Here is a 23445-nt window from a genome sequence, read left to right as displayed (position 1 = left end):
CAAGGCTGGATTATCCAGTAGGCATTATGGGCACAGGCCCAGGGGCCCATGCCCACTTGGGGACTATGTGGGACTCACGTAGGGCAAACACCAGCCGTTTGGACATGAAACTAAATGTACATAAAAGCCAGAGAGTTACACCACAGTGTCTAGTGTATTGCTATTAGAAATGTAATTTCACAGTGTATTATTCACAATTTTAACAATGTTGAGGTGGGAAAGGGGGCCCCTGGAACACTCTGGGCCCAGGGGCTGTGCACTGATAATACGACCCTACATACACTAGCAGTTTTTTAACAGGTAAATTAAGTTATGCAGCATGACAAACTAACTCAAACTGTAACTTAATGACGCTTTTTCGAGTGTTTTACCTTGAATTGTTTGAAGGTCTCATTTCAAAGCCATTAATCTTCAACAACTGGTTGGGGGGGGGGGGCTCCACCAAGTTGAAGTTCTCGCCATTGTTAGAAGGAAGGATAAAAGGTGCGCTGTCCCTTTAAGGCGCAGCGGGAGGCGCTTCTCCCGGGCGCGTGAGAGGGGGGAGGCGCTTCTCCCGGGCGCGTGAGAGGGGGGGGGAGGGCCGCTTTGTGCGCCACACAGATACAAACTAAACGGACATTGGAGCACCAGCACGGGGAATATCCCACGTCTCTTTCCCTCTGAAAAGTAAACTAAATTCGCTACAACTCAGTCTCTGCTGTTTCCAGAAACCCGAGTGGAATACAGCGTGAAACTTCCCCGCCGCGTGGACCGCAAACAAAGGTAACCTTACTTCATGTGCGACTATTGTTTTAAGGTTGACTGCGCAGTAGCGAGTCGTTTTATTCCTCCACTTCAGCTGTGTTTTATTGTCTAGAGTGGACTTTTACTTATTGTTCAGCTGTGATTTGGGTGTTTTATATGTAGTTTCCAGACTTTGCGGAGAGTCTGAGAACAGACGTGGGTTGAAGTGAAGCCAACGGTGTGAAAATCCGCATCTAATTTGAATGTCAAATGTGCTCGTGGACAATCAGCGCCTGGCAGACTCATCGGGGTCTTGGCTGTCCCAGATGGAGCCGGAACTCTGAGACCTCTGGCGTCCTCCGTGTCGCCCCGCCCCGCCCCCCCAGTCTGATGAGGACCAGAAAGTTCAGGGCAACTTATAACATTAAGAAAGTCAAGCTTGAAGAAACTTCAGAAGTCAAACATAAGTATAATTCTCTGTGAATCTGCTTGTCTGATGGCAGCTGAATGTTTTTATTCTGCCACAGGTGAAAGTTTCCCATTTGATGATACTTTTGAGCCAAAGTAATTGTGTGAAACATAATCTAGAGCAGTGTTTTTCAACCTTTTTGAGTCAAGGTATACCTTTTTTTTTCTACTGAAAAAATCACAAGGCACACCACAAACAATTTTCTAAAGCATATATTACTAATATAAAATCCATCTTGTCAAGGTTTCTTGAAATAAATCAGATAAACACAAGAAAAATGAATGTTATGATCTTTCACCTGGGCCGGGGCCTGTTGAATGAACACAGAGCTGCTTTTCAGACCGATTAGGTGAAATTGGATCATTACAAATGGCACACTTGTAGGATCCTTTATTATTAGTGTGTCCACAAGCTACTTGTTAAAAAAAGGACAACTTATTTGGAAGTAGGTCGCAGATTCTGAAATAAGTGTCCTAAAAATGACTATTTTCAGGACAGGATATGATTTAATCAGAGCAGGGCAGATGGATCTCTGAGCATGGCCTATACTTGCGGAGAGTTACGTAACGTTAATACTCTGCAGTAGGATCACAGTAACACACCAAAGCGTGGTAAAACCTCTGGGAATCTACCCAGAGCTTAAAACAGCTTCTTTTACATTATCCATCACCCACAAAATATGTCCCCACCCCTCACCATGTGTCATCAGTGAGTTTCTCTTTATGTGTGCAGACTTGGCATCTGTCTTGTAGTTGTCATGGCTGATGAGCTGGATAATTTACACCACGGTGGCTGTGTACCTGCTCAGCCTCATCCATCAGGCTCTAATTGAAAGCAGTATAGTGTGGGCTTGACTTTAACTACACTGACCATAAAGTCTGCAGGTCCACTTTATAACACCCCGTTTCATTATTCGCTACTCATTGCCAGTAGCCAGCTCCTCATTCTTGTTAAGCTGCCACTCTGAACAATAGTAGGAGGCCGTATGGACTAATGGGCTTTAGATCAGTGTTGTCTTTGCACAACTCTTGCCCTCTGACCCCTTCTTGTACACAAGCATATAACCCCACCCTACAAACAAGCGTCAGGTCAGCCTCGATTTGCTGTTTGGCTTCATAAATCATTTGCTCACTATGTAGTTTCACCTTTAAAAAAATGAAGAAATTGGAAAAGTGTCACTTTAGTTTTCACCTTGAGCAAGTCGTGACGCATCTTGATGAAGGTTTGGCTTATTTTGATCCTCATCCAGCCAGCAGCGACACTTTTTTTTTCTTGCTGCTTCTTGCTTTTTTGGTCTTCTCTCTGGCGACATCAGTGCTGCATTGCTGCACACACTCCCAAGGCTTTCAGCTCCTTAGTATATGGCTTCTCTAAAGGCTTTCAGGTAGCTATCTTTCCATAAAGATCTATTGTGCCAGAGGGGAGGGGAGGAGTGAGTCAGTGTATATGTCATCTCTGACGGTGCTTTTTCTTGCAGCTGAGGTTATTTGAGTTGTGGAGGATAGTGCAGCAGCGAGGAAGCTGGCTACCTTCCCAACTCTGGCTGTGCTGAGGTCATTAAAGTTTTTTGTTTTTTTTTTATTGGAAAGAGGGTGTGCAGAAGTGGGGGTTGGGGACAGGCAGATAGTCATACACTTCTGAACATAGTAACTTCAGGCAGTTTCTCATGCAGCTAATAAAGTCGGTGGGTAGCTCATTTCCTTGTGAACAACCCTAAGTTTGGCTTAGTTTGTGTTTCTGGATTCTTTACTATGTGGTTTTGTGAATGTGTAGGAACATTTTTCTGTTGTTTATATGCAGGAAGAAATACTGTATAAACAGCTTAAGTAGGGTCAGGTGTAGCAGTTTGTTGCTTCCTGTGCCTTCGGAGAGACTGGGGAAGTTATTTGCCACTTTTAGCAGCAGGTCTATTGGAAACGGAAAGGTAATGATAAGTTGCTCTTGATAGCTGGTTGTCTGTGTGCTTCTGCTGCTGTTACACATCCTACACTTGAAGAAAAACACATTACATCCTTCATTACTTACACAGGTTAGAAGTGTAGTGGTGCTTGGGCCAAGAAAAAGAAGACATGATTGTGTTTTCTGAAATGGCACAAAGAAGATAATTTTCCTGGAGTGAATAGTATTTATTTACTTTTTAGTCATGACTGTAAAAAAAAAAACCTTTTAGCCTTCAAATTTAAGTTAAACTCAGTAAAAAATGAAAAGTACACTCCCTCACCTTGCATCTAAGTATTAATCACTTCAAATGTGGCAGGGTGTGTGTATTTTTTCAGTTTTTATACAAAACTGCAGTGATTATTGGGAACTCCCTGGAAACTTTTGTCTCAAACCTGCTTGCAGAAAAGCTGAGAAGTCCTTGGACTTCTGAGAAAATGTTTGAGTTAATCTTTGGACGGCGTTACGTCAGCGTCTTGTAGCTTGTTAACCTGCTGTTAGGAGACCCACAAGCAGATCAATCAGTCATACAGGAAGTCCCTGCTGGAAATTAGTCCGGTGCCTCTGTTGCTTTCTGTAAGTCTGGTGTGTTTAAAGCAATATGTCAGCAGCTGTCATTGAATACATATAAATGACCAGTTGGTCATTACAATTACAAATGTTTTTTTTTTTTTTTTTTCCATGTTCCTGTTTGAGTGTTTGGAGCTTTTCCAGCTTCTTATAAGAAAAGAGAAAGCTGTTTACTACATACATATTTTACTTTCCCTTGCTAGAATTGTTTTTATGTTTTTGATACGAATTTAAGTCAATAACATTGATTTTTTTTTTTGTTCTTCCAAGTTTACATGCAATGAATACTGACGGGAATTTAGAAGAAAGAATTTTTTTTTAAAAAAGGCAATTGAGTAATTTGAGTAGAACAAAATGCCATGAGTTGTCAGAAAGAAATGTTCAGGACATTCTGCTGCAAATGACTTTACCTGTTGGAGACCTGTGTACAGAACTTGTCGTACCCGAGAGGTATTTTTGTCAGACGACACTAAAGTTATAAAATCAGGATTAAATTGTAGTAGGTCATTATTCTGGAAACGCTTCACACTATTGTAAGTTGATGTAAAGTCGTAATATCCTGCCTGTCAGTCACAAGTTTTGATCAGAGTTGCTATTATAGAAAAACCTTTTTAAGATAAGTCAAAAATTTGGGCACACTTTTCCATTAAATCCTATGAAAAAGTGTGTCCAAACTTTGAGCTGGTAGTGTACGTTTGTATTTTGTTGTACAAAAAGATGCAAAAATATGAAATTTTGGCCCATTTAAGTCCAATTAAGCATATACATGCAGGTTTCAACGGATCGGGATGTGTAAAGCTGGATTTGTACTCGTGTACTCGTGTGTAAGGTCAGTTCCGCTGTTTGGTTTCACACTGAACTTTAATTAGGCGAACCGGATAATCAACATCTCGGAGGCAAAACAGCTGAGGTGATACTCCCTGAAGACTTGTTCCCAGCAAGTAAACAGTACAACAGCATCAGATATTAGCAGTGTTTCTGTTTTTAGTTTGGAATTTCAACTATTTCAGGTGGATTTCAGTTTTTGTAGATAGATAGAGATATAGATTGATAGATAGATATTAGTGTCATTAAACCACAAATGTAACAGATATCAATGTAAATCATGACAGTTCCTTTAAAAAAATTACTTTACTTTCTGTTGTTTTTTCTAACAACTCTTTACCACGACACCCAATCTCACACACGCTTGTCTGTTTTGTTTTTTTATCCACATGGTATCGTAGTTGTAGGGGAAAATAACCTGTTCAACAAGAATTATTTTCCTGCGAGTGTTTAGAACTGTAAACAGAGAGGTGTTATCCCTCTGAAACCATCTACAGTAAGAAGCTACAACCTGAAACGTGCATGTTTCACCATCACAAACTGCATAATACTAAACTTTGTTCGCATCACAACCAGTTTTTATCGTCAACATTATTAATTTTATGCTGTAAAACCCGTCTGGATGATTACCAGGTCTGAAGTTAAGACGGCTCCAGTCTGGCTGTAAGTGGCCTGCTTGATCTCACTTTCCAAACAAATCGGAGCATCTTCTTTGCTTTAAAATCTTTGAAAGAGTAACACAAGACAACATCTCAATCATCAGATGACACACCTGTTGAGCTGACATCTGCTGTAATCCCTCCGTATTGTGTTGCATAATTGTAGAAACATAGTTTTAAACAGGTGTCACAGCATTGCTTGTTAATGGGGACCTATTTGTAATGGCACTGACTTTCAACAAGCAATGGTGAATTTGAGATTTTACATTAGACAAAAGTAATAGAAAACATTCATACAGCCTAGTTTAACTAAAGCTAAGATTTCCATTTTACAGAAAACAATCACAGAATGTGTTTAATAGTTTCTTTCTTAGCTATAAATGTACATCTTTCCGTGTAGTGGAACTAATTTGAAAATCTTTTTTGTGCAAATGCAGCTTAAAACTGAACAGTTTAGCTTAGATATGCAAACAAATCTGTTTAAAAAAGATTGCTGGTGGCTTATTTTTTTCTGTTTACAATAGAAATCCTACATCGATTGTTCTGCCATCAGCTGTCAGAGCGCCAGTCCACTCTCCTAAGGAATCTGCACTTAAGCATTGACTATGTATTTTCGTATTAAGTTACTTCCTTTACCAATAACACATAGGTTTTTGTCGTGTGTGTGTGATCGGGTCATGTATTGACAACAGGTGTGACTGGTGATGTGAAGTTGGCAGTTCTGGTCCAGACCTGGCTGTTTTTACAGTCCAGTGATCTTCAGTGTTTCCAGGCACTGTGTGTCACAGAAACAAGTGGTTCTCCTGTCAAGCGTGAGGAAAAGACAAAGGAGGACTGTTGGTGTGACTTTTGGACACCTTCTGCTAGGAAACTCATTCAGGAGATGGGAACGGTCACATGAACTGCTGTGTCCCAATTGTCTGCCGATCCTGTGAGAATTACCTGTTTCCTTGTGTGTAAGGGTTTGCGCATCTTCCTGTCTGAACCTCTAGAGGACATTTCCAGGTCAGCGGTCCTGTGCTGGGACTACACCAAGGTTATGTGACAATACCTCGATAGATAAGGATCCTTTGTGTCTTTTTATTCTATGGATGTGGATCGCTTTAACTCGTGGGTCTTACAGTTAAGCCCCATTTTCTGTGTACTTGTGTGTGTAGTTGCTATTTTTTCCCACCTGCATGCATGCAGCTTGGGTGTGCCAGGAAGGTTTGATTGTTCTTTTTTTTCCTCTATTGTCCTTTGTGTGACACTGTTGGGTTTTCAGTTCCAGAAAATTTAGCCTCTAATGCTAAAATCGGCTGGGTGTGTATCTGTTTATGTTTTAACTGTTTATGACTCTCAACAACCTGTGAACCGTTTCTATATAGCACATGCTGGAGCCGTTGATGGACTTTAAACATTTCATCCACATGCAGACACTTCCCAGCCACAGCATGTTATCTGCACTTTACGCACAGTTTGCAGGAAACAGTTTGTTTCTAGTTTTATTAGTAAAAAGTACTTTGTAACGTGTCATCATGAGGTGGTACTTCAGAAAAGTTTTTTCTCATCTTGACAACAGACCTGCATGTTTTAGTGAAGCCTTTCTTTAATCAAAACTGACATTTTAGGCTATAATATAAGTATATCTGCTAAGACAAGGTTTATTTGAACACTATCTGAGTCGGAGTAAATGATCACTTGTACTTCCTCCAGTTTATATGCTCTTTTTATTTTATTTTTATTTTTATTTTTGTATTTTTTTATTTTTTTAAATACATTGGGAAAGGGGCATTGAAGGACTGGAAAAGTTCCAAATCGGGATGCTCAAATCCAGTCCTCAAGCGCTGCCGTCCTCCCAACGTTTAGATGCATCCCTTCTCTAACACACCTGAATCAAATAACAGAATGAGCTTGCATGCCATCCAACCTGCAGAGGCTTGGTGGCGAGCCATGCACTTAATTGAGGTGTGTTGGAGAAGGGTTGCATATAAAAGTTGCAGGGCGGTATGTCTCAGGGGCCAGACTTGGACATGTGTGTTCTAAATAAAAATATAAATTATAAAATTATAAAATTAAATCAATAGAAGATGTAAGGGGATGTTTAAAATTTTATTTATTTTGTTATCAGGTTAGTAATTTTTTAAAAATAAATAGATAAATCAATCTCAGAGAGGCTGAATCTTGAGATGAATTCCTCTCACTGTTAACTCTGACAAAATGTTTTTTTATGTCTGCTTGTCCTCTGGACTTAGAAGCACAGAGACCATCTGGATTGTTATCCGGGTACCGTAGTCTCAATACTTTGGAGGTGTAGTAGCGCACATGGTATGCGTAACTTGCACATCTGTGGAGGCACCAATAACACTGAATGATAAAAACAGGATTTTCTGGAGCATATGGTCTCATTGAGACAACATGTTTTGCAGAGGATTTGCTTATTTCGGCAGGACAATTCCAACCCCCATCCTGCGTTAAAACAGCATGGCTTCATAGTAAAATGCATGGTCCTAAAACAGCCTACCAGCCAAAAAAGACCCCAAAAACATTATGAATAATTAAAGTGAATAATGCTACAAAAATGTGACAAACAAAATCCTTTTTTGACCAGAATTTGAAAAATATTTAACATTATAAATTAAGTTGGAAGCTCCTCAGAGATGGATTGAAAGAAGATGTGAAGCAATACAGCTTTAAATGCACCCTTATTAAAACTTTATTTGAAATGTGTCACTACTTTAAATTAAAAATGATCAATAGAATCTATGTTTAAACTGCTTGGCAATTTTTCTCCCTTTATTTTTAGAGCGAGGTTGTTTTTACTTGAACGTAAATTTGCATGATTTATACTTGGTCATTAAGCAGATGTTTTTATCCTGAGTAGCTTCTATCTGAAGAACAAAAGCATAAACAAGGTAAAGAAGCAGCAAGTGGCACATTTTTCAAACTTGACAAGTCAAAATGGTTTAATCACTTCTCTGAGAGCTTTTTTTTACTTTCAACATGTTAACTGCTGTGTTTGTGTGTGGCACATTCATTTATTACCTGCACATTGATCAACTGTATCTCAGTGAGCAGAGCCTCTGAGATGTAACTCATCCCAGTTTGCTCCATTAAACATTCTTTAAAAATCACATTCATAACAAGTTACATTTATAATTCACAATCTTGATAGTAAATCATGGAAGAATAGAAATTATGCAAACATCAGGACTTTGTTTAAGCTTCTGCCTTGGTACTGTTGTGCTAAAGTTTCGGACAGGTTTAAGTGGTTGTGTTTTTGTCCTTCTTTGCTCTCATGTTCGTGTTTTGTTGAGCAGCAATCGTTGAAGTTAACACCACAGGGGTTTATTAACTCATCTTGTTAGTCGGGGCTCTTTGCCTGAGGCCTTTATAGCTGGGGTTTGGTGCTTGACTTCAGCAGGGAGGCGGCTGATTAAAAAGACCAGGAGCTGTTGAGAAGTTGACATAGTGCAGAAAACGGTCACTTATCTTCCAGTCACACTGAGGAACCACCTACTGGCTTCACCACAATGCATGTGTTTGTCTGCATGTGTGTGTGTGTGTCCGCTTTGTTACAGACTTTGTGTCATCCTTTAATGATTTTAACATTGTGTTTCCATGGACATGAAATTGGTCTGAATTTCTTTTAAAAACCTACAAAAAAAGCAGCAGCTATTGTAGCCACTATATTAGACTTATTAACTAGCAAGGCACAAGCCAGCTGTGCATTTGGGATTCAAGCTGCAGTAGAGCATTGTGTATTCCCTCTCTGTCTATTATAATGAACAATCCTCAGTAGAAAGTCTGCTTTGTTTCATTGTCCGGCAGGCCCTGGACAGTTTATTCAACCACTTGGCTCAGATCCTGACCCCTGGTACCAGGCGTGAATCCTGTCTGTTTGCAAGCACTGATGGGAAGGATTTCGATGATTATACAAGTACTCTCATGTGCACAGTACACATAAGCACACACAGAGTTTAGTACAATCTCTCCACTGTAGGCATAATGAGGGTTTGGATACATTTCATGCAGGACACGGTGAAAGAGCGTCTGTCACTGTTGGCATGAGCGAGTGAGTCCAGTAGGGACGCCCTCCGCCGCCCCTTTGAGGATGTTTCTCTTCAGTGCCTCCATCTGTGCCTACCCTTTTTTGGAAGTCCCTGAAGTAATACTGACCCGTATGCAAAAGGTTGCAACCTTCTGTCATTTTTAATTTGAGATGTTACATGGAGACAAGCTTCATTTCTTTCCTAAAACATTTTCTCAGGAGACATTTGTCTTGGGCAACAGTTTATTCTGTAATCAAGAAACATGTTCATTATCTGCTTGGCTTTTAGTCATGAATGGTGTCAACGCTGTGTGGCTGGAGAACAGCATGATAGCCCACCCAGTGCTTTGTCCAACCACGCACAAGGAACAGCTTTATTAAAGGTCGGCTTGACTGAAAACACAAAGGAATTGTTTGGAAAGTCGTCCTCTGCTCTACGATGTTAGGATTTGGAGAGATTAAGGAAAAAATATCTCTTAATGTAAAAATTGTATTGTAAAAAGAGCTTTTGCCACATTGCAAAATGCATAGAATATGAATGTTGTGGTTGGACACAGGGCTGACTGGTTGGCCTCAGAGCTTTTGGGTTTTTGGTCCTGAGCTCCCACCACAAAGTGCAGAAGGCCAGCTCAGGCATGCTGGTTTTATTTGCACAAACTGAAAACACTGCTGTTAATCCTCCTGTGGTTTTGTTTTTTTTGTCTGGGTGGTAATGAGGCCTTGCAGGCTAATCCACTAGAGTTTACACACTCTCACACAGAAGGCCTGTAGTGCTTAGGCAACTGTGATGCTGATTTGGTTATATGTTTGTAGCTCGACTGTTTGCACTCCTAAAGCTAGCTTATGTCAACGTGATTCAATAACAATTTAATTGTCATTATTCAACCAGAGATTGTGTTGCAACACATAGGAAGGGATCCTTTTATGTAATTCAGAAACAAGAAAAAGAAAAGCAATTATTTGTCAAGTTTTAAGTTTTAACATCTTGAATTATTGTTTTCGATTCAGTAGTTTTGCAGCTTGAGGATAGAAAGCAATGTTGTGAGAGATGCTTCTGCCAATGAGTTCAGATGATGTTTTTAATTGTTTTTCATTTTCCTTTTAGTGGGTTTTCCCATCTTGGATGTTGTCCAACTACTTTGTAATGTTTCAGGTTTTTCTACTTTTTTTTTTAAAGTCAGTGTTTAAGTTTAGCTTTTTAAGCTGTTCCTGTGATCTCCTAAACACGAGGAAAGGAAGTGTGAAGCTGCTCCCCTGGTGTAGACAGAGGTGTTTTATTGTCTCCCTTTCTACTTGGTGTTTTACATATTGAAAGGCAGGTTATGTGCACCACAGTGGAAAGTATTTGATCATCTCTCAATATGAAGTCTTATCATTGTTTTTAGTCTAAACAATGATGGTGGTGATGTGCAAATCTTACCACAGTTAGTTTTTGACTGCACTCATGGGTGTACAGACTAAACAGGAGGAGGCTGAGCACACAGCTCTGGGCTCCAGCGTACAGGAGATGTTGGTGTTTAAGGTGTGTGTGTGAGCAAATCCAATAACTGAAAACAGTGCAGTTATAAATAAAAACATAATTACTACCTCCATTTCAAGATCTTTGAGGGATGATGTGCATATATCAGACAAAGAGCAAAGGGGCTCAAATAATACTGGAAAATATTCAAGGTTTTCTTTATTTGGCCCAGATAATGATGGGAAAGAAAAACTAAGCTGTGACTAAATTTGTACAGTCAAGATTTTTTTCTTTTAGTACCTGTCTGAGAGGTTTTCCAAAATAAAACAGACAGCTTAAATGTATCCATCCTTTGTTTGGCAAGTTCAAATTTCCTCCTTGGTAAGAACTAGTAAATGTAACCAGGTCTTTACCTGTAAGAGTGCTATTGTGTCATGTTACAGAAAACAGTTATATACAGTCGTAATGCAGACATGATCCGGACATTCAGTTTATTGACCTGAACTCAAAGTAGATTAAGTTTGTAATTACTACAAACTTGTTCTTGTATGTTTCTTGTATGTTTCTTGTTACAAACAATCTAAATATTAGGAGAAAAAAAACCTGGTAAACATTAGATGTTATTACATCTCCATATTTTCTCTTTTTACTGATATAACATAGCACATTGTTGTGGGCAAACTGGGGTTTTACTTTTAGTGTTGATGCCTTCTTTCATTCCGTCTTAGTGTCAGATAATTGGCTATAGATGTTTTTATACACACTTCATTTAACCCATTAATAGAATTAAAGTGGAACTTGTATGTTATACATGGGTAGTGAATTTTTCTCAACATTCACAGCTCAGGATATTTGTCATTTGTCATGCAGGGTTTGGCTTTTGCGCACATAGACTTAAATATGAAGTTAAACAGGAAGAACTGGTTTTATTTGCTGCAAGTACTAATTAAGTACAATGAAGGAGCAAACTATAGTTTTTTTACTGAATTGTTTTTCAATTACAGGGTCATCAGATTGTGGTGAAACATGTCAAGTTGTTTAACAGTCTGAAATTTTAGACTTGCATGTGATTTGTATTTCAGATGTTAGAAGAGTTTAGCAACGTGAGCTGAAGTTTAAATGCTGCATACCCATCATATTTCCTCATCTATTATCAATGTGGTGAATTTTGCTTGCTCAGAAATTCTGAGGGGACATGAAAAAGTACTTTGAGCCACATGAAAAACCACAGTGAAATCAGATGGAGGCTTTGCTAATGAGCTCATACCAAGACTGTGGCGAAATGATGCGAGTCAAATTCAGCCTCAAACATACCTGGAATATTTTATTATTAAACTTTTATTATAGTGTGGTAGTTTTGACCACAGCCTTCTCATTTAGGTATGTGTATCTTTGTGTTGATATCAACACCAGCATTATTATTAGTGCCAGTTATTTATGTTGATACTAATCAGTTGTCATATCAATACAAATTTCTAATCTAAAAGAAAACATAGATGTAACATGTAAATATGTAAAAAAAAAAAAAAAAAAAAAAAGTTAAACACAAAGACAAAAGTATAATGAGCAGCACTAATAAAATAATTATACCAGTTGCATGACTTAAAACTTACTCACTTCTCCCTGTTAGTTCACTGTTGTTTATATTTAATGAACAAACCTTAGCTCCTTTGTTGCATGCTGTATTTTGTACTTTCTGTTCACATCAATGGTTACCTTTGTGAGGAAGGTAACCAATGGGACTTCATTAGTGCGAATGGCTGCAAATCTTTCAGACTAAACTTTGAATCTTCGCTTCATCATTCTTCTGATTTTACCTGTTATACACTGCACAACAAGGGTAAAAATGTTTTACTCTGACCTACAAGATGATTTTTTTTTAAATATCAGTGTGTCCTAAAGCGGCTCAAAAGTTTGAATTTCTTAGAAATTTTGTAACAAATGTGCTCAGCTTATGTTATAGGTGTAGATTGTTAGGAATCGAGGTCATGGTGTTTGTGTTTAGTTTTTATGAAATGACAAACTGCTTGAAATTGTTTAGCTTCTCTATTGTTCAGCCAAAACAGTTTAGAGCTGTTTGAACAAATATTTGGGACCTCTGTGGTTGGACCCTGTGGTGTCTGGCAGCACGTCCTTTAGACCCTGAAGATCACGAGGATACCTCTGTAGATTGAGCTTGTTGTGGAACATCACATTAATGCTGGATTTGGTTGGAACCTCAAGCGTTGAGAGGCTGAGTCAAAAACTGATCCATTTCTGAAAAGTTTTTGTGCTGTTCCATTGTCCTGCTGGTGTGTCGGCGACATTGATGGAGGGGGAGGTGTGTGGTTTTGCAGCAATGTTGAGATTGCCAGTTTACCATTCACATGGATGTTACAGCCCAAATATTCCCTGTTAACATTCCACTGTAATGATATGATCAATGTCATGTTTGTGTGGAGAGTAAACGCAATTAGCAGATCATAAATCATACAGCTGTTTATTCACATCTATTTTAGTGCTATGTTCTATCATGCTGTTCGGCTGCCAATGTGTGAAGTATTTCATGATCAACAGACTTTTGTTATTCCAATCCTTTTGACACCACCAGCTCCTCTCCTCCCCTCCCCCTCGTGGGAATGAAACGTTTGAGCTGAAAGTTAGGGGCCTGACAAAGTTGGAGCAAATGAAATTTGCTGATGCTCTTTGTGAAAGATAGGAACTTTTCATTGTGATGCAGCTCTGGTGATTAATTGATTAGGAGTGTCATAGTTGGCCTTGGCTAGCTGGTATATGCATTAGCATATCAATATAACTGAGTCAAGCAGAGGGGGGAGACTGCAGTTCAAGATTTAACAGATGTTTGTCATTGCTCAAACAGATAATAATCTGTTTGACATCTGATGTTTAAAAGTTACCATTTTGGTTACTCATATGAAATCAATTAAAAAATTTGGCAACAAAATGCTTCCAACTATGACATTGTTTTAGTTATTTAAATCATTTTAGGGCAACATTTGAATCTATAGATGCAGAAATAATTAGATGGCTGTTGTGTAATTATCCTCTCCCTGATTCTACAGCTTTTGTCCAAAAGCCCCCACCTTCAAAATAAATTATAGATTCTTTCACCGTCTTATTAAAGTTTTAAGGGCAAGGACACTTTATGCCTAATTTTTTTTTAGCTTGGCAGTATCAGATTGGATGAGCAGCCAAAGTGGCATGGGGATAGCTGAGCATGGTGTGTGATCTCTGGGATTTACAAGTGTAAGCCTGAACACAGATGAGTGTTTTTTTTTTTTTTTAATGTGTGACGTCTTTCTGCCCATATCAGTCAGCTGGTGATATAAGATGCTCTTAATCATTCATGGCCCCGTCACCACTTGTCTCAGTTGAAGCTCGAGTCACATGGCGCTGTGAGTGCACGCTTACATAAAGGCTTTGTCACCAGCTGGCACAAGGACTGAGGTAATAATTCTCAGCTCAAACAAACTAGATAATATCATGTCCATTGTAAACATGAATTATAACAAAAACAAGTCCTGATTTGTAAGGTTGTATCTTCACTGCGTAACAGTAGCACAGGAATTTTTTTTTTTTTTTTAATCTACTGCTAGTGTTAATGTTAAAGGTTAAACTGGACTTATTCTTGCTAGTATTTATTGTGCTGATGTGTAGACAGTATGTAGTGAAACAAGTTGTAAAAAAAAAAAAGTCCAGCTTGCGTGTGTTTTATTCCTTTCAGTAAAAATACATAAAGGTCAAATTTAGGGACAATAGCAGTTATAGAACCTGTAAATAAGTGGAGATGTTGCAGTCACAAATTCTTAACACTATCATTCAGAAGTCAACCACTGTTCATGCCATACAACTAAATCAATAGCAATATTTTTAATTTTTCTGATTGACTGTGCTTTTAAACTAAATGCTAAATAAATACTCAAAACACTGGCATCAAGCCTTGGCATTTGCTGGGCTGTTGATTTGGGCTTCAGTGCAGGTTCTCCAGTTGTGCAGGGGTGTCCACCACCATGTGGTCATCATGTTGTTTCATCATCTGCCAGTGTAGACTTTTACCTGCTACAGCGTGAAATGTGGCGACTGATATTGGAAAACTGTCAAGTTTACCAGAGGTTCAAAGGCCTGCTCTGTTCCAGTTAGCATTTTAATAATTTTACTTAAATTTCAAAAACTTCTTTTAGCACTAGACACAACTTTTTAGGAGCTCCCACTTGCTTTTTATTTTTCTGTAGTCCAAATAAAAATTAAATAATTTTAACATCCTGTGGCATTCCCAGCAGTCTTTGGGCAAAAGGCAGGGTACACCATGGACAGCTTCCCAGTCCATCGCAGGGCCGCTCAGAAAAATTATTCTTGTTTATGTATTCTGGAAGAAAATAACCGTGAATTCTAGAGTTGGGGGAAAAAATGAGGGTGAAAAGCTTAAAAAAAAAAAAAAGCTGTAGCAAATTCTCCACAGCAAATAGATAACCCCAAAATGTTGGGTACCTTGCAAAAACTGGAATTTTCGTAAAATCTTGAGAGGAACGAGACTTACGGCTTGTGCGCCAAACACTGTTCAATGGTCAGATATTACTGTATATTAAAGAAAAGAGTTGTTAAAATTACTGTGTAGACTCATAATTAGAGAATGACTGGCACTTCAGCTGTTAAAGTAACACTTTTTAAATAGTGAAAAAGAAATAGAAAACATCCCTGGCCAAAACTGGACAGACCCCAAGTTACATTTATTTATCCAGACATTAATAGAGTTTGAGCTTATTTTATTTATTTATTTTTTTTTTACTATTATTTGATTAAATAGTTTTTTAAAAAGTTGCTTTCTGGGCAAATTTCATTATGCGATTATTTTTTTCCCACCCCTAACAGGTAGGTGTGTGTGTGTGTGTGTGTGTGTGTGTGTGTGTGTGTGTGTGTGTGTGTGTATATATGACATTTTTTGACACATACCATACTATGTCCTGACACATACAATAAAATAACATTTTTGACTAAAACGGTACTATAAGATTTTTTGACAAATACAATACTATGACATGACACATAATACTATATTTATGACTGACAACACTACACTCAATTGTGGCACATACAATACTTTGTCCTGATGCATACAATGCTGACATTTTTTTTACATAATACTATTTAGTGATGCATACAATACCATGACATTCTTTGACACAAACAGTACAATAAGATTTTTTGATAGATACAATACTATGTCTTGACACACAATACAATGACAAATTTTGGCACATACCATAATATAACATTTTTTGATGCGAACAGTAATGTAGTGACATATAGTACTTTTACAAAAATGATTTGTGACATGTACAATACTATTTTTTGACACATACAATACTGTTGTGACACAATACTATAACATTTTGACACATAAATTACTATATTTTTTTTTATACATACAATACTGTTGTGAAATACAATGACTTTTTTTTTTTTTTTTTTTTACACATACTGTATTATGCGTACATATATACATACATATACACATATTAATATGCATATTTACATACCTACATTTATAGCTGGTAAACAATATCTGTATATAATATATACACATGGTATGGGACTTGATGTAAAAAATGAATACATGCTTTGTAATTAATATAAATTAATTGCATTTTATTTGCATCATAAAATTTGCCTTAAAAAAAAAAAAAATTATCATTTAAACAAATTAAGTCAAAACTATAGTAAAAGATACTAATATAATAAATTCAAACTTATTATTATTAACATCTCAATAAATTAATTTAACAGTAAAAAAGAAATGGAAAACATCCTGGCAAAAACTGAACAGTGCCAAAGTGTCCTTTTAAATACTTTAACAGCTGCAGCTCCAGTTAGCTATATAAATGTTTATAAATAGACGCTTCATAGATATATATGTATATATGTTTGTTGACATACTTGGCAATGGAAAACCCTATGAACATGGCAAATCCCCATGCTGTAAGAAAAAAAGAAGAAGAATATTGAGTCAGAACCGCTGCTCTGGGCATGGTGGCCAAGGTGTAACGTCACACAAATGCACAAAGGTGCAACATTGAGACACCCGAGCACGCCAGCGCCTCATATACTTTTTGGATTCAAAATATTCAGACAAAGCTTGTATACTAATAAAATTTAACACCTCATAAATCCCTGATTAAAACTTTAATACTTCATTTTGCCACAATTTATCAACTTTTTAAGACTCCATGGACACCCTGTTTTATGATCACAGATTTGGCTGTTACATTAACAAACTCATTTAAATCTGTCCTTTACTCAAAACAGGAAAGTCTTGTAGCTCTGGACTTATGTTACAGGGAACTGAAAGGCTCAAAATGAATATGACAAGGCTGCAGGTGGGCCATACTTCACCTTTTGTCAAGGCCACAATAATGGTGTCTTATGATCCTGGAGGTTTTTGAAACTGTTCCTCATGAAACATCAAGGGGTGCCCAGAGGCATAAAACAGGCCATTTCGTACAATGACCTGAGGTGTGAGGTTTGCACCTTTTTGATATTTGAGAACTCACTGACATATTTTCTGCTGAGACAGAATATCTTCTTGTGACATGGTACATCAAAAGCATTCCTCTTCAGTTACAGCACTGTGGAGGTTGTCTTATTGCCCTGCATGTGGCCACCAGGAAGGGTTAATCCATCTGAATGAGCTTGTTGCTCCATGAAGGGAATTCATTTTTTTTTCTCCCTGCCTTCGGCCGGCTTAAGAACAGAAGTCCATTCAGTGGCCAGTGCTCTGCTCTCATGTTGGAGAAATACAAAACCTTGGTCAGTGAGAAGGAACACATCAGTTGAGTTGTCTTCAGTGGTCAGGGACATATTCAGCAGCCCTCTTTGGGTTTTCTTCTTTTGCAGGAGCTGCTAATTGGCTACTGCACAATGAATATAAAGGTTTACCTACTGTTGGATCATACTTCATTCATTTAACCGTGGTACATTTGCTCATGGGGAATTCAGTGGTATGTGTTTGCTTTAAGCTTACAATTTGGCATTCACTTGCTGTTTAAATGGCTTTCACAACAATAAGCTTATTCTAGTGTCTAGCAATATGGGGTGAACTTGAACTCAGATAGCTTTGACAATAGAAATCGAAAATAAGCTTTTCATTTGCTCCCTGCTCAGCTTTTGTGCCAAAAATGCATTTCCTCCATTAGTGCCAGAACTACAGAGTAAATCTTGAATGAAGCTGTTGAAAGCGGCGGAAGAAACTGCAGTTGTGGATAGAGTTCATTTGTCTTTTTGGATGATCTGTCATTTGAATGAAGGGCTAACAAAAAAAAAAAAAAAAAAGTACCAGCTTTTATCATCTTATCAAACCCTGCTCTGTTCCCCTTCCCTCTGGTGCCACACTTGCCTTTCCAGTTCAATGGGTTCTTGTCAGAAATGCAAATGTTTTTATGGGTGACGTTCTTTTGGAATATTGTCGAGTGAAGCTCCCATTCATTCATGGAAGAGATACGCAAGCAAGCCTATAGTGTGGGCTTTAGCTCCAGTTTGACAACACTCAATGATGCTGTTGCTGTCTGGGGAAAAAACAATTGAGGCCCTTGTTAATTTCAGTAACACATGTCGCTTGTAGCTTGCTCATAAGTGGGTGTTTAAACCTCTTTCCCACTCTGTTGGATTTAAGACCATGTTTCAAGACTTGAGTAACAAGTGACTTTGGTCTTTGAATTGTATTAAAAGTTTAATTCTTAAGATTATCAGAAGAAAACCAACATCACAGAGCATTTAGTAAACACTTACACCCCTCACCAGAGTGGAAATAGGCTATTTAGAAGGTGAACATTGATGTGTGCTTTGTGAAAGAGACCATAAAATCTGTGGTGCCTTCAAGGCTGAAGTGACACAGCTGAGAAGAAATACACAAAACTAGTGGTGGAAAGGTTTTATCTCCTCGATTATGTCAGGACAACAAAAGAATGTAGCTGATCTGGACTTTCAGAGTTGTGCCATAAGTTGATCCACACTGTAGCTGCTCCCCCTCAGCTCTTTTTTATTCTTCATCCTTTTATTCCTTTTAGCTGAACTGCTTTGGCTCCCAGTATCCTGTCTTTCTGCTTATGTAACAGTAAGGGGGCCTAAATGGGAACTAAAGCACAGCGGTAACAGAAGACACTGTAGCTTAGCGAAAAACTGAAGGAGACAGCAGATGGAAAGAAATGAAAAAAAAAAAAAAATGTATCTGAGGAATAGAAGCTCATTTGAATTGGAACTCACTTCACCGTGGCAAACTTCACTGGTGGTCTTGTTACTGGATTGATGTGGAATAAGCTATGAACTTGGTACCAGAAAAGCCCCTTTCAACATTACATAACACCCTGACAGACTTTTGCATATTAAAGCTTTCGCTATTCTAGAACCCCTCAAGTGAGTCTTCATTTTGAAGCCTTGGCAGCAAAACTTTTCCGTGCTTTATGGAAATCAGGAGACAGTGAGTTATTAGATAGGAGGCAATGAGAAACGAAAGCAGGGTATTTGGTTATAAATTGAGTGTATATTATGTCTGTTATTAATGGAACATTTCCAGATTACATTTGGCTGATGTGCTTAATATTGTCTATTGTTCTTCTAGGCCGATTCATCAAGAAGAAACCTGAACTGAAGGACCAGAATGGCTTTACACGTTAAATACCAGGAAATATACTTTCTTTGATAAAATTGCCAAAGAACTTTGGAAGGAACTCTCCTTAACGCCTACAAAGCCCAGATTGAGTTCCAACTTTGGACAATAAAAAAAGAGACTGCCATCATGCCTATTCTCAAGCAGCTGGTGAACAACTCTAACCAGTCAAAGCGGAGGTCTCGGGCTGACCTGACTGCTGAGATGATCAGCGCTCCATTGGGGGACTTCCGTCATACCATGCACGTTGGCCGAGGGGGCGATGCCTTTGGGGACACTTCATTTTTAAGCACCAGATCCGGGGAACCTCCCAAAGACCCGGATACAAAGCATGGCTCACCAGGTCCCAAACCGGGGCTGCTATCCCGCACCTTCAGAAGCAGCAAGCGTTCTCACTCTGTAAACCGAGGGGACAAGTATGAGTACAACACAACGGGACCTTCTGCTGGCTCTTCTCAGTTTGTGAAAAATGCCATATCTCTGCCTTACCTCAACGACGAAAGCGCCAACAGAGGCAACCAGCTGCCAAAGAGCGTTTCCTCAAGCCCGATGAAGACAGTGACAGAGATTGACAAGCCGATCAACGGTGCAGCAGCAATGGCATCGCTCGATGCAGAGTTTGATGAGCGCAACTTTGGTGAACTTACAGATTTACCTCCATCTGTGCCTAAAGGAGGTGGGATGAAGCATGCAGAGTCCATGATGTCCTTCCATATTGACCTGGGGCCCTCCATGCTCGGGGATATCCTAAGCGTGATGGAAAAGAGAAGCTGGGAAGACGACGACCTCGGCTATGAGGAAGGCAAAAGTAGCGAGGGCCATGCCTCCCCTTCCCACATTCCCCACATTGACGATGATGCAGAGGAGCGGGCCCCTGCAAGGCCACCTCGAAGCTCGTACCAGCACAAGGCCATGGTGGATCCCTACACCCCGGAGCTGCACGTTAGGAACAACCATCACAACACGGATAGCTGCTCCGTGTCCAGCTCAGGCTCGGATAAACCTCAGTACCACCTCCACGATGGCGACACGGACAGTGCAAAGTACAGTTCGCCACGTGGAGAAGATGACAGAGATTTCACCTTCATGGATGAGGATGACGATGAGATTAGAGTGTAGACTGAGCAAATTTTGCTGCCATGAACAGTTTTGGAGGGCACTAAATGAGAACCAGTTTTAGGAGCTATCACAAGCCGGGGAATTGGGGCCACAAGAGGTTTGTTATTGTAGATTGATCTAATATCAGTACACTTGGATCAACATCATAAATAAAACCAATTAAGCCTTTTTCACTGTGCTGTAGAAAGGAGACGCGAGCTCTGCTTGAGCACAGAGGGCTCAATAAGTACCTTTCTTGAGTTGGGTTGGTTGATGCAATTCTTGCAACATCGGAACTCTGAGCACATCATTTTTGATTATTACACAAGTTCAAAATAATACTGGCTCACACGTTCAGACCTTATCCAAGAAGGCGAAATCATTCCCGTTTTAAGATTTAAAAAGTCAGGGTGGGATTAGAGGAAGGATGGTGAGATTGGATGTTTGATTCCGAAAAAGGCTTAAGTCACTGCGTACCAATAGGTTTGTAATCGGTGTGGGTGGGAATGAAAGTGGAGCCAGTGACACTGTTTTGAGTTAGACTCTTAACATGTATAGTTATTCCTTTGCTTCATGTCTTTAAGTTTAAGAGTGATTTATGCCATTTTTACATGATGTGTACATACAGTATACAGTAGCCAATTGTATTTGAGTTTGGTAGTACATTATTTTTAGCCACTTTTTTGGGAAGATCTATATTCTTAAAAATCCCAAACAACTGTGATATTTATTCATTCGTTATCATAAGAGATGAACTGTTCTTTATGTAAACTGCTATGTCTTAAAATTTATATTGATGGGCTTCTGATATGTCACTACAGAAATTTAACGGTAAGCTATCAATAAGACTAAGTGGTGAACTCCCATACATATGAAGTGTGTAAATCGCATCACTCCTGCTGAAGACAGCGTGAATTGTCAAAAGAGGCCTTTTTGTATGTGTTCTTTGGTACTTTTTAAAAAGAAAACAGAAGTGATGGTAATAGCAAGCTATAATGAATGTTTTCTCACCTGTAATTATAAAGGAGGTTTGTAATATTAGCAGGTTAGCGGAGAGATGTGTTGAAGGGAGTAGCTACAGTAACAGAATATCTGGGATTTAACTGTCCAACATATGAGCCTGGGCTCATCTAAAAGGGGAGAAAAAGGATCTAACATCATGCTCAAGTGTTATTAGAGCAAAGCTACTTAATAGAAGGACATCAGGCATGTATTGGAGTACTGGGCTGGAATACATTTCCTGACCCCCAAGGTGATAATATTCACCTTCTCTTCACAACCCAGATCACACAGTAGGAACAGATGATTAAATCAACCAATCATCCGGCCCTCTCCTGGTCTGTTCATTAAATGTGTTAGATCCCCCCCCCCGACCAGCTGGGACTGCTTTAGAACCAGCAGGGTTGGGATCAGACAGGTGGGCTTTCTCCTTGTTTTTTTTCTTTTCTTTTTTATGTGTGTTTAGTGAGCTTACCACACACTCATTCAGTAGGTTACAGGTTCCGTCGCTGATGCAGGGTTTGTGCAGAGAATCAGGATGCTGTGTCATTCTGCCTCGAGCTGTTATGTCCTGGAACAAAGAACGAGCTGCAAGAAGTTTGGGAGTTATAATCTGTCTGGTGGAAACTGGCAAGTATGTTCACCGAATTAGAGCCTGGCTGATACGGTGTGCTCAGGGCTGACGAAGGCCCAGCTACATTTAAATTATGGCTAGTAAAAGCAAAAGAAATATTCCAGTATCTGCTGATATTGTGGAGACAAATGCACACATCATGGTTGTGTCTGAGTTGTAATGAAAAGGGAAACTGATTATTGTTTAACGTTCTTCTCCACACACGTGCACAGCTGTGACGTGCACTCTGCTGCATGTGCTGCAGAGTAAAAGTCTTGTTTATAGCAATCAGATTGGACATGTTTTATAGAATAAACAATTTTAGATTAATACTCATCTTCACTATGAGGGCAACATCATCAGTCAGGCTCTGAACCTTCCTGTTTGCATAATGATGCTTTTATATGCTGTTTTTAGCATTTGTGTGAGAATTATTCCATATTTTCATAATCTGGGCCAAATTTTAAGATGTCTTCTATTGATCATGAAATCTGTGCGTTTTGGATCAGTGGGGCTGATAAAGCTCCTCACTTAAAGTTTCAAGAAGTTGACTTTTTCAAATATATCCCTAAGAAAGCCAGAAAAAAGCACTCCTTGTTTGCGGATGTTTTAATCAAATAATGTTAATAAACTTGGTGCCGTGGGTGATGTGGGTGAACAATCTTTGTTATCAGCAGTGTGAGTGGTAGGAGCCAGAGGAATGTTAGCAGTTTAACATTAAATGACATATTTGTGGTCAAATTGTACTTTTAACAGCCAATCTACATTGCCTGAGCACAAATTTAAGATAATTGGAGAAAAGTGAAATAAAGTATTCTAAATTACGCCGAAATGCTTTCTTGTAATTGTTTTAAGGTTCCGGCGTCTGTTGCGTCTCTCTGGGAAACTCCTTCGTAGGCCAGAATAAACCATGTGAAGAATGTGCAAATACTTTTTGTAACAAGGTCTGCTTAAAATTTTTCCATTCTCTGAAAGCAGTGGTTTGGTGAGTGGTGGAAAAAAACCCTACTGGCTCAAAGTTCAGCTGTAGAAATTTTTCTATACTAGTGGTATGCCGACTATGTACCATTTTTCTGTCCTCTTCCATCTTCTGGTTTCACAGTATATTAATATATTTACCTCCTTCACTTTTCTTTCTTTGGAATAACTTCTATATTTTTCAATAAAAGAGAAAGCTGGTAATCTTTAATTATGGCTTGGCTGCTTTTATTTCTTTTTTTCCTCCCCTAATCTCTAAGTCTCACCACAGGCTGCCTCATTTTCAGACTTGTTTGAGAGTTTATTCACACTCTGCTTCCAAAATACGCAGAACGCTGATTGAAATCTGACCTTGACGTTGCCCCTACAACGTCTACTGAGGGAGCCTCTGAAAGAGTTCCAGCCACATTCGGCATTTTAATAAA

The 23445-nt window shown here is 38.9% G+C and overlaps 1 protein-coding gene across 1 annotated transcript; it reads left to right on the top strand.

The window, feature by feature from the left end:
* The first annotated feature begins 620 nt into the window (after positions 1 to 620).
* Positions 621 to 23162, top strand: cdc42ep4b (CDC42 effector protein (Rho GTPase binding) 4b). Its single transcript, XM_079261029.1, has 2 exons — positions 621 to 762; positions 19285 to 23162. Exon 2 carries the CDS (start codon positions 19462 to 19464, stop codon positions 20449 to 20451), a length of 990 nt encoding a protein of 329 aa, XP_079117155.1. The 5' UTR covers positions 621 to 762; positions 19285 to 19461; the 3' UTR covers positions 20452 to 23162.
* Positions 23163 to 23445: the final 283 nt, after the last annotated feature.

Source organism: Telmatherina bonti (genome assembly GCF_933228915.1).
Source record: "Telmatherina bonti genome assembly, chromosome: 21".
NCBI classification, from domain to species: Eukaryota; Metazoa; Chordata; class Actinopteri; order Atheriniformes; family Telmatherinidae; genus Telmatherina; species Telmatherina bonti.
This window is presented reverse-complemented; position numbering and strand designations above follow the sequence as displayed.